Source organism: Pagrus pagrus, assembly GCF_965226575.1.
Source record: "Pagrus pagrus genome assembly, chromosome: 6".
Lineage (NCBI taxonomy): Eukaryota > Metazoa > Chordata > Actinopteri > Spariformes > Sparidae > Pagrus > Pagrus pagrus.
Window position 1 is genome coordinate 1050534 of NC_140190.1, and position 12815 is coordinate 1063348.

Consider the following 12815-nt stretch of genomic DNA (forward strand, 5'->3'; position numbering starts at 1 on the left):
CCGACACGATGCTTTCATGGTCCGATCTCTGCAGGTCGTCCTCCTCCTGCTCCCTCAGCTGCTCCTGCTCTCTCCTCCACGTCTGGAAACAAACAAAGAAAACAATTCACTAAAAAACGTCACATTAAATTTCAATATCAGAGAATTGAACGGTGTCGATACTCCACATCAAGGATCAATATATCAGAGAGAGGAAACTTTCCAGGATGTGTTATGATGTGATCCATTTCCACAGGTCTGTTTCCTCTACAATCATTTCTGCTTTGATATTTTTCTGACTGCTGATAATTTACCGTCACTGAAGCTTCACATTAAAGGCCAACTGGACAGTGAGGGATTACAGCCCGTGAGTTCTGGAAGAAGTGTTGAGTTACTGAGTCGAGATCTCTACAGCCTCAGTTCAAGAAGAGTCAAACATAAATTAAACATAATGGATCATTTAATTACACCTGCAGTGGAGCTCGTGCACCCACTTCTGATGCTAACACTTAGCTTAGCTGTTACAGTGAAAATTTCATCTTAAAAAAAGGTCTTTTCAAATCTGTTTTGGATCTCGGGGCTTCTGCAGACTTTGGTTGTTTTTTACGTCCCCGGCTACGTCAAACAGCTGTAATCCGTCAAGTCTGTGTAGGCTTTTAATTTGAAACATTTACAGGACGTGTGAAGCTTCAGTGACGTTAATTTAAAAAAAAAGAATCAGTATAGAAACAGGAAGTTAAAACAGGAGCAGATCAGTCTGCCGAGCTCCAGCCTCACCTCCTCTGCTCCTCGGGCCAGGCTGGACGACATCACCTTCCACTCCTCCCAGGACGGGGGAGGTTTCCTGGGGAGAGAGCTGGAGCTCTCCTGCGTCCTCACCTCCTCCTCCTCCTTCTCTCCCTCCACCTCCTCGTCCACGGCCATCTCCCTGCCCTCCTCCACAGGCAGGAGGTCAGAGGTCAGAGAGGAGGAGGTGTAGCGAGGCAGACCTCCATCCAGGATCAGCTCCGGCTCCTCCTCTTCTTCCTCTTCTTCTTGTCGCAGGTCTTCTGGCAGGATGGAGCCGTCACCGAAACCCTGAAACACATGAATCAACAGTGAGAAGGTCAAAGGTCACAGCAGCTGAAGAAGAATCAAATCCACATTATAAGAAAAACCTTTGTGTTAAAGAGAGAAGGGTTCGATCTGTTCCCTCCGCACTGAGAGGAGGTTTGAAATGAATCATCAATCAATCATTGAGCCGAGTAAACACTTAAGTTAACACAGTAATCAGAGTTTTTCTTCTGACTTTAGGGATAATTAAACGGCCACTACCTGAAGACCTGAGGGTTCTCAAGGGTTCACTGGCTAAAAGCAAATCTGATAATCAAGAAGGACCAAGACCGTTAAGAGCCGTACAAACCAGTAAAAGGATCTTAAAATCAATCCTGAAGCACACACAGCCGGTGGAGGGGTTTTAAAACTGGAATAATGCGTCATGTTTGCTCTCTTCTCTAAGAAGAGCATGTGTTAATGTCTCGAAACGGTCGTTGAACTGATCCAACTATTGAACCAGTAACCACATCACCACCAGACTCCCTTCACAAATGTGTCAGTTTAGTGAGTTGTTGAGTTGGAGACACTTTATAAACTGTGTGAAACTCTGTCTCTGACTGATTCTGACTGATTTGTTCCTTCTTGTAAATTCAGCAAATGTTCTACATGAACTTCTTTCTGTCTTTGAGTAGAAACATGGAGTCTGTTTGTCCCAGTGATGGACGGGTTTGTCTCATACAGAGCAGGACACATGTTGGTGTCTTAGAGGATTTGATCCATGGAGGCAGCACACAGAGGAGTCTCTACCATCTCATGTGAAACTAAACACATTTAGGTTTGCTGCCCTGCTTCAGTGTTGACTCTTATTATAATCTAACTATACTCAGCTGATTATGATGAGTTTGTTTTCTGCCTTTTACAGGTCAAATACTTTGAATTAAATCTGAAAACCATGAAGAAGATCACTGTGACGCTGAGCCAGAAGAGACTAAACTGGTGAAAAGTCACAAAGACATAAAGACAGTCCTTTCTGTCCCTCATCAGTCCGGTGGATCAGTGGTCTCGGTGTTTTCTGGACACCTGAGTGAATGAACAGTCAGTAAATCAGTCAGAAGCTTCCTGCTGTCTGCCTCAGTGAAGAAACTAAAGTGTAAAACCGCAGCTCGCACTAAATCTAAAACTTGACTCACTTTGAACATTAGCCTTCATCTCTGAACACATAAAGGTTTTGTCCAACTCCCCAAAGAGCCTTCCTCAGCAGATACTGAGGGGATATCCTGTTCTTAACATTACGATGCAGACATTAGCCCGCGCGGGGAAATATTAATGACAACACTTAGGCTAATTTCCATCGACGAAGCCTCATCGTCAAGGACTCTGTTCCTCTTCTTTTAATTTGGGCCCGGGAAGCCGGCCCATCACGGCTGTATAATGGAGGTGAGGAGCAGACGGCGGCAGCAGCAGAGAGCTCATAACGCTAACAGGATGTTCTGCAGACTGATGTGTATTGGCCGTGACTGCCTGGCCTCATATTCATAAGATTTAAAGACGCTGTCATTTAATATCTCTGCCATTAGGCGATGAGGACAGTGGAGATGACGAGTCGAAGGTTCAGCTGCAGAGCGACGCAGCGGGCCGCGTGCTGCTTCAGCCGTGGGTCTGAACCCTCGAACTGTCTGCAGGACTGACGGGTCATCGGGTCATCGGGTCATGGAGCTGTCAGGCTGCTGGTTGTTGCACAAATGAAAGCTGGTGATTGGTTTTGTTTTAAATCTGGTCTGAACAGGATCTGAATCTGGAGAACTCGTGTGATCAGACCTGTTCAACCACATCTGGAGGTTATCAGACTCAAACTGTGATCTCAGCCCGCTTATTATTATTGATTAATGTGTCCATCACTCTCCTGATGAAATGATTAAACAAGTCAAAACCGTCTGTAGTTGGATTGTGTGGCTGAGCAGTTAGCGACCACATCTATAATGTGAACTTGTAATTAAGTGCTCGTCTGCAGGTCCCGCTAACATTTGTCTTTAGAGTGAACTTCAGCAGCAGATCACATGATGTGATGAAACGGTGTAAATTGTAATTATAGCCACTCTTATAATCTGTTAATCCTGTTTATCATCTGTCTTAATCTGCAGTCGTCTCTAGTTTTTCAGTGCACAACAGAATGAATAAACACTGTGTCATGTTTTGTAGAGATGTCTCATTAAGTTAGCTCGTCAGCAGCTAGCCTTGGCCCGTCTCGTAATACCACACTGAGCTCCCAGTCCGGACAGCTAACTGCTGCTAACTGTTGCTGCCGTTAGCTAGTTAGCACAGTTAGCCTTGCAGCTAGTGGTTACTATGATAATATACTTTGTACTTGTTTGGGGTGTAAATTCAAAATGTGGCCAGTTCTTACGTATTTTAGGTTTAAAGTGCTAAATGTAGCTGAATGAATAAAAAAGAAAATATAAATACACAGTTTTATGTCATACAGTCGGGGCGAGAATGGGTTTATAATGTTTTATATATTTATTATACTTGCTTTAACTTGAGGTGTTAAACAGATTATAAATATTATTTGTTGGTTAAAATCCTTTTTTTAAATTGAGCTTCAGTTTCAGAGCTCTGACTGAACATCGACTGAACATGTTTTTTCTGAAATTTAAATCAGCTTCAACTCTGAGCTCGTTTGTTCAGCTGTTAAAGGACATGAACGTTTCTGATATCGGATCAAGTCCAGTGAGTAACAATCAGTAAAACCACGAAGGACTTGAACATTTCTTTTACAACAGCCAGAGTGAAAACAAAAACTAGTCGTTGAGTGTTTTCTGAGTGTGAGTCTGTCGTCTCTCCTCTCCTCTCCGGGTTTAATCGGTTTGAACTGAGCTGTGCTGCAGCTCTTCATCTGCACAAAGCAGATCAGAATAATGTGATCGCAGCCTGTAACTACAGCAGCAGCTCGTCTTCTACATGTGACCTCTAAAAGTTAACGAGCTGTGGATGTGTAACGGGGGTCTCTCTCTGGTCAGCGGGCTGGCGTGACAGAGAACGATCCGGCGGTGAAGTGACAGCGCCGACCCGGCTGTCTTTATGGAAACCCATCAGAGACCTGTGGGCTGTGAAAAACCCTCTTCAGCCAAATGGGCTGCATATAAAACAGGAAATAAAACAGCAGCGCAGAGGACGGCCGCCGCAGAGACAGCACGAGGACGGAGGGTAACACAGGAGAGTGCAGTACAGTACACACAGTAGAGTACACACAGTACACACAGTACAGTACACACAGTACACACAGTACAGTACACACAGTACAGTACACACAGTACAGTACACACAATACAGTACACACAGTACAGTACACAGTACAGTACACACAGTACAGTACACACAGTACATACAACACAGTACATACAGTACAATGCAGTACATAGTAGAGTACAGTACAGAGTACCCAGGTGAAGAGGTACTTTAGGTAAAACAGCTGAGATGGAGGGTGTTGATGATCTTTGTCGTCGGCTCATCACACGATTCTGATATTTCCTATTTTTATCAATCTTGTGATAACATGATACAAATCTAACTCATCTTGTGAGTTCTTGTGAGACTCCAGACGACTGTAGACACGCACACAGACGGAGGCGTCTGTCCGGACTCTGTCATTTCACCTGTTTTTGTGAAAGCTTGCAGGTGAGAACAAAACGGAGCAGTACCACCACAAACCCAGAGGGGCAGCGTGGCAACAGTTCAAGTGAGACGACCGCAGGACACGAAGAACTGCTGACAGTCATGTGACTTAAGTTTCATCCAAGAGTCAAGAACAAGTCATTTTGCTTTGGCAAGTAGAGTCAAGTCTTTAGTTCAGGTGAGTCAAGGCACTTTTTAAATACTTGGTCTCACCTGCAGTATCTGGTCTTCATAAAGAGAAAACATAGTATTGGTACCTGTTTAATATAATTTGAAAACGCCTCTAACCTGTTTAACAATAAGATGAGTCATGATTTTAATTCCAAATCAAAAACAGATCGAAACGAGCTTCAGTTCAATCACAGAATTATTACAGACGCCTGAAATGTTGTCGAACTCTAACCTGCAGAAAGACACCAGCATAAAGTCAGCTGTTGTAAATATTCTTATCTTTTTAAAAGAAATAAATTAAACTGTGACTTGGAGAATCACGACACTGAAATTATTCATTGAAATAAAAGTGATCAAACAAAAACAACTTTAGAAAAGCTGATTTATTTCTTAATGTCTTCTCTATAAAAAATAAATATTCCCCCCTCCTCACTTTAAAACCTGAACAATAAATAAAATGAAAACATGAAGTCACAAGTCTTTAACTTCCAAGTCGACATCTTGTGTCACAGATTCAATGATGTTGTTTGCACAAAATCCATATCTGCTGAGCATAAACTGCGTTCGCTAGATATTAGATCCACAGCGTTAAATATAATAGTCCACAAGATAATAACTTGTACACACACGTTAGTTCAACACGCACTATAATCCTGCGTGCACAAGATAAGACTTCGGTACTTGAAGATAAAACGTCCTCAAACAGCTGTGAGGAGGTTTTGTTTCAGAGAAAATTATTTCATGTCGTCTCATTAAAACTGGAAAACAACTGGAACCACGTCGGATGCAGATTTTAGGAGCAGAAACTCATCCTTCAAAAATCCCACTGCTCACACAACAAACTGATGATTTCACTTTTAAAGCAAAGACGACAAAATAAAGTGGTTTTAATTACTGAACTAATGAACCGTCCTCTACTCTACAGTACTGCAGTAGTATTCACTGGAGTACTGCAGTACTGAGCGTACCGATGCTGGAGGACCGGAGTGTCCTCAGAGTACCCCCCAACACTCTCCACCCCCCGACTCACTTAAGAGAGAGATGCTGCTGGTTGAGCTGATGGAGCACTTTATACCATCCAGCCATCGAGCTGAGTCAGCAGCTTCACAGAGACAGAGGGGAGGGAGAGGAGAGATTAAGGAGAGAGGGAGAGAGGGTGAGAGAAGGTGAAAGAGAGGAGAGAGGAGGAGATGAAAGAGGAGGGAGGAAGAGGAGAGATGAAACGGGGAAGGAAGGAGGTGAAAGAGGAGAGAGCGATGAGGGGACACGAGGAAGACGACAGAGCTGAGGAGAAACAAAGAGAAATGGTTGAATACAGAACGACAACACGACTTCCTGCAGATGATCAGCTGATTTATGATCAGCACAAAGTCGGAGCCTTCGGTCCATTTTGTCGGTTCTGTTAGAGATCACAAAACAAGTTTCAGCCACGAGCTGAAGAGAAGCAGCTCAGTTTGTGCTGCAGAGAGAAACCCACCACGTGGCCGTGTACGAGGCAACACGCTGGAAACTGAATGTTGGAGTTTCGCCTGAATTAAATCACTCCAGTTCTCACCGGTCTGTACAAGACACACCTGTTTCTATGTGACACATCACTGCACACACTGAGTTTCATGGTAGTCTCATTGTTTTTAACCCTTTCTCCCCCGCCGTGCTCCTGATCAGTCATTTCTCCCGTTAATATCAAAAACTTTAGTTGCACAAATCAATAAGTCGTCTCAGTTTCTGTGTGTGTCACACCTGCAACTCAAGGTGAGCCAACGACCCTGTTCCTCCCACAGCGCTCACTGAAGCTTCTCAAGAAGAAATACGCTTAACGTACGTAAATGTTAGATGTTGACTTATGATCAATTTTTTTGTACATTGTTATTTGTTTATTTATTACTGTGAGCTATATATTTAAGACTTGATATGAATCATTTTACTTTCCTATCCTTGAATTTATTCTATTGATCTGTAGTTCAGGGTCAAACGGGCCCTCGGGTGTTGACAGGCCACGTCACCCCTGAACATCTCCCTTGCTTTCAGCCGATGGTGGCGGCTGCAGTGTGTGAAAAGACTTTCAGAAACACTTTCTCACCACCGGTTTTTCTGTTTCTGGGTGATGCTACATTATTCCTCTCTTCACTTCTCCTGCAGAGTTTTCCAACATGAGAGCTGAACTTCCTGCAGCTGCTGGAAAAAAGGTCAACATGCAACTGAAGTCACATTAAAAGCTGATGTTATCAGCTGCTTTTAGATTATCACAGGTGTCAGGATCAATGTTTACATCGGCCGACAAGTAACAAAAAAATGTCTAACCCTAGAAACAGTGTCTCCATCGTGCACAATAGTAGTTTATGAAAGTGAATTAAGGTGAGTTAACTCAGCTGCTTCACATTATTTATCTGTTTTTTGGGGTTTTCACAGCATTCAAGCTGAACGCTGAGATCGCAGCACTTGATAAATATTAACAACGGAGATCTGGGCCTGCAGCTGACATCAGGTGCAGAGTCTTCACTGAGCTGTTATCTGGTAAAATAACATTTTGTATCTTTCTAAAGTCGTGCAGCGCTCGAACACCAGAGAACAACTGCTCAAAGACGTGTTTCAGGAGCTCTCAGATTTACAACCAACATCTGCTGGATATCTACCAGAGTAAACATCTGGCTGAGTCGAGCCAGGCAGGACTAAGCTACAGCCAATAAGAGCAGACACCCTCTCCTGTCTGAACCCAGAGCCTGCAGAATCAGAACACACACTGAAGCACTTGTGTGTATGTGTCGTCCTGCTGACCATCATCCTGATCCATCCTCTCACACATATTCTTCTGTTTCTTCTTTGTCAGCACATAAACAACTTGCACAGTTTGGACCGGGTCCTTCCCCCGTCCAGTCTCCAGTGCGTGGTCTTGTCACTGATCAGTCATGTAGCGTGAAACAACGGCTGCAAGACTCAAGATTACATGATGGCATCATACTGGCCGATAAATCATTATCTTACTTTCTAAACTCAGACATATTAATATTTATATATTATTAATATTAATATGAATATCAGCCTTCTTCTGCTTGACTCATTTTTTCATCAACAAACAAACACCAGCAGCTCGTCTACGAGCTGCGATCACGCTGACAGCATTCGGTCGTCCTCCACCTGTTATCAGTCTCTGTGTCTCCTTGTTTTACAGCGGTGTAAATCCACTCTGAACTCTGCATCCATTCCTGTCATGCTCCACATATTTATCTACATTTATTTATCCCTCCATTTATTTTTCTTATAGTCAAAAGCCTTGGCAGCGCGGTTCATCTGATATCCAGACCAATAAAGCAAACTGAAGTGAAATGAGTTAAGAGGGAAGAGATAAAGAGAGAGAGGAGAGATTTAACTGTGGAAGATGGAGAGAGATGGAGGGAAGAGGCAGGAAGAAGACGGACGGAGGGAGGGAGAGAATAATGTGGAAGAAAATCTTAATGGTCCAATTAGTCTGGATTGAGTTGATTAACATCTCAGAGAGAGAGAGAGAGAGAGAGAGAGAGAGAGAGAGAGAGAGAGAGAGAGAGGTAACCACTGTCTCTGTCCCATATGAATGTTATACAATCACTAATTTGCCTTAAAGGCTTTTATAATCTGCAGAGTGAACGACACGTCCGTCACCTCTGATTCAGAAACAGAGCGCGTCCCATCTGCTGATGAAGACTGTGACACGCAGTCGACAGCCGTGAAAAAGCTGGTAGATTAAGTATATTAGTAAAAATACTGATCCAAAGTCAGAATAAAGCAGGAACACTGTGTGTTCAGACCTGCACACACCATCCGTCACTGTTCAACACGTCTTCCTAAAACATGAATTAATGTGCTGCTGAAACACAGAGTCACCAAACTGTCGAGCTCGTGCACGCTGACGCCTTTAGCTCAGCAGCTACATGAAGATTTCATCTTAAAGAAGATGTAAATTACTTTTCAGATCAGTTTGGGATCCGTCATGTTACTCATGTTTCTTGTACAAAAAAAAAAGGAAACATTGTCTAGTCCCAGTCGCTTAAATCTGAAGATTTGATGCTTTTCCTCTTTTCTTTATTTTAATTGTATCTTTAAAATTTTCTGACATTTAATAGAAAAAAATCAGACGACCAAGAAAACAACCTGCAGATTAACTGACAATAAAAATAGTTACCTGCAGCCCAGTATGAATGAGTGTGTGTGTGTGTGTGTGTGTGTGTGTGTGTGTGTGTGTGTTACCTTTGGTACAGGTAGTTGTGTGTTGCTGAGAGACACCTGGCTGCTGTCCTCCCTCCTCCTCTCCTCCACCTACACAAACAGTCACATTAGTCGGTTAAGTGTTGATTTTCTGACTCGTTGGCACCAGAAATAGTTGAGTTAGTTGATGTGAATGTTGTTATTTAATTATTAGACACATTTAAAATACATGTTGACATAATTTGAAGTGAAATCTGAAGAAGCTGTGGACGTACCACCAGAGGTTTGCGGATGCCGAGCCGGACGGTTCCAGGCGGGACGGACTTTAGGACCTCCACGGCCTCGGACAGGGTCAGCGGGTCCACCTGCGTGTGGTTGACCGACACCAGCTGGTCTCCAGGAAGTAAACTGCCGTGACGCTCTGCTGAACCGCCGGGAACCAGAGAACGGATCACCATCACACAGCGACCTGGATCCAGCGGGTCCTGAACACAGACAGCAGAGAACATTAAATCCATCACGATCAAAGATTCTGACAGGGTTCAGTCTTCATCCAGCGTCTGAGAGCTTCTCGTTTCCATTACAGCTCACTGCTGTTTATGGATTTAATACGTGGAGACTTCATGTTATCAGCTCTACATTTGTCTTGTATTGAATCTTCTCATCTTATTTGTTCTGTGTAATTAAACTGTTGTTGTTGTTCTGTTTGTATGGACAGCAGGAAGATTCACAACCGCTCAGTGGAAACTAATCAGGTAACAAAGAATTAATAAGAAAAGGTAGATGTCATCTAAAAACACAAACCACATTAGGACCACTTCCTGAATCATCGATCTGCTGACAGCTTCTAATAAATGTGGAGAGTTGATCTTGTGTATATAAATGAGCTCACAAGCTGTTGATCCTGCTGTGCTGTGTTTTCTCTAAAGTCAGGAGTTACTGTACGTATTAGTTCTCAGACTGTTCGTGAAGCGTTCCTGACCCACAGGGCAAATAAATTGCTTTCCAATAAATTTAAATTTAATGCTTATTTGTATATTTTGTGTGCCGTGTGGTTCACTACAGTAACATGTCACTGTAACTTCACATTATACAAAAACAACAACAATAATAAAAAATAATATTCAAGACAAAAACAGCTCTGGTTTCTGCCGTTACTTTAAATGAGATCTCTACAGCCACGGAAAGCTCAACTTCTGAGACCAAGAGATGTCGTGATCATCTTTTTATATATATATATATATATATATATATATATATATGTTTCCTACTTTTTATTAAGCTTGAAAACATGACAACAATCTAGTTATCATTCATTAATATAATCAGAGAGAGACAGTTTTCATCTCCTCTCAGACTGAATGTGTCTCGTGCAGCAGCAGAGAGGCAGGCAGGGGGAGACAGAGACCAGAGAAATGACAGAAAATCCATCCACACAAACAACAACACACAAACACAACAACACACAAACACACAGAGGAGGTCGACTCTCAATCGTCCAACACACAGAAATCAACTGAGTCGTTTCTCCCAAACAACAGAAACAATCAGAGACGTGAAGTGAAGTGAGAGACAGGAGAACTGATGACAGACGGATGAAGAGACACATGCTCAGTGTTGACGGAGGACGAGGAGGAGACGCGCTGCAGAAACCATGAGCTGTCAGCAGAGAAATTAGAGGCGCTCACAGATTCATGACATTAAAACAAGAACAACAAGAGGAGAGAGACGTCGAGCAGCAGGACGAGGCTGAAGTGAACATTCAGCTCAACGTGACACAATCATTAATCCACGATGTCACAACGTGTTCAGGGTCACGATCATCTGAAATCTGATCCGTCTGGGTCTTAATAATCACTAACTGTTGGAGGCTGTGTTTGCTCTGAGGAGGTTTACACGTCTTCACACCATCAATCATCCTGACAGCTTCTGTATGTACGAACATCACTGTGTACAGGTCATAGCCCTCCTCTGTCTCAGTATGAGACGCAGCTCAATGGTCCAAATGGTTAGTACGATTATGATTCCCAATGAAGGCAGGAAGAGAGAAGGAACCTCCGTTCTCAAAGTACAAATACTATCACAACCACACCTTTCAAGCTTCAGAGGAAAAGTAACGATAACCCAAACATATAAAGAGCGTCACAGCAAAACAACTGAAGTAGCTGGAGACTTGATTTAAAATGGAGAAACAGCCCAAAAAATAACAAATGGCTCCATACAGACGTTATTTACACCCTTTATTAAGCTGAAATCTTCACTGTAGCTGCTGAGATAGAAGTGTTAGCGTGCACGAGTTCGACCGCATGTCGCTGCTTCAGGTGTTCAGCAGAACGCTGCAACTCTGTTTCACTGTGAAGCTCCAGAAATGTTCTGTGGACTACGAGACTTCACCTGACTTTATATCATCAGGAGGAGACGATGGCTGAGCCTGACTTTATATCATCAGGAGGAGACGATGGCTGAGCCTGACTTTATATCATCAGGAGGAGACGATGGCTGAGCCTGACTTTATATCATCAGGAGGAGACGATGACTGGACTTTACTTTTTGAGAGCTCAACACCCTCGTGACATCTGGTCTCTGGTGTGAAGGTGTACTTCAGGTGTACTTCAGGTGTACTTCAGGTGTGTCGGTGCTCTGTGACATCACTGTGGGCGTGGTTAAGCTCAGTTATCCAGAGAGTCGCTCTGCTGATGGTCAACTGAAGCAACAGCTGTTTGGTTCGTTCACTATAAACTAAACTCAAGTTATTAAAAACATCAACAAGTTAAATAAAAACAGTGATGGAATGTAACTAAGTATATTTACTCAAGTTCTGTACAAGTACCTCAAAATTATACTTGAGTATTTCCATTTTCTGCTCCTTTATTCTTCTACTCCACTACATGTATTTGATAACTTTAGTTACTAGTTACTTTGCAGATTACATGCTGCCTCACAGCTTTTGATACTTACTGAAGTAACTTACTTGAGTACTCTTCATGTGTGAGACTTTCACTTTTACCAAGTAATATTTTAACATGACGTCTTCACTTTTACTCGAGTATGACGTCTGGTTACTTTTCACTACAGTGAATATGAACACATTACAGATTATTCAGTTAATAAAGTTTGTATAAAACAAGATCAATCCTGATCTTCACTGCTAGTTTCTTCAGTGAGTTCAGTTTGATGTTCGTCAGCTGGTTTTTATTTCAAGAGGAACTTCCCTCAAAAAACGCTCGATTTAAACTGGTTGACTATTAAAAAAGTTCATCTTTACGTGTGTTACTTTATGTTCTTCGTGTAACTGCAGTTTGCCGTTCAGCTGACCTGCTGTGCACTAACTTTTAGTTGACTGATTGATTACAGGAGTTTCAATCGACCGATGTCTCCGTCTTAAATATCATTGACAAACTAAATGAAACCTCCTGAGACATTATGAGGAACTTACAGACCTTTAACACTCGGTGATGACATGGATATAAGTTTGTATGAATGTTTGTCTCTAACAGTTGGTTTTTTAGTTAGTTTAGTTCAGAACAAGTGTAAAAATAAAACAAGAAGTCTGGAGGTAATTACTTTTCCTCTGACTTTATCTGCGAACGCAGCAGCAGAACTTTGTCCCGCTCACAATGTAAACAGATAAACTTCACAAACATCTGCAGCTCGTCTCTGCTCCGTCTGTTTAACCAGAGCAACCAGGAGGACGACCCGGTCCTGCCAGAATCCAAACCCCTCAGAGATTCATATACCATCTATAAAACCCTCTCCTGGTTCGAGCGGATGTACATTTT

At 42.6% G+C, this 12815-nt stretch overlaps 1 protein-coding gene across 1 annotated transcript in view; it reads right to left on the reverse strand.

The window, feature by feature from the left end:
* LOC311258051 (inaD-like protein) overlaps positions 1-12815 on the reverse strand; it is a gene marked incomplete at its 3' end in the record, with an annotated part of 58514 nt that overhangs the window by 10036 nt on the left and 35663 nt on the right. The window contains exons 20-23 of the mRNA XM_084354100.1: positions 9312-9521; positions 9079-9147; positions 757-1056; positions 1-82 (exon numbers count right to left, since the gene is read on the reverse strand). The exon at positions 1-82 is cut by the window's left edge and continues 18 nt beyond it. Coding sequence (XP_084210226.1) covers positions 1-82; positions 757-1056; positions 9079-9147; positions 9312-9521 — 661 coding nt within the window. The remainder of the gene's footprint in view (positions 83-756; positions 1057-9078; positions 9148-9311; positions 9522-12815) is intronic.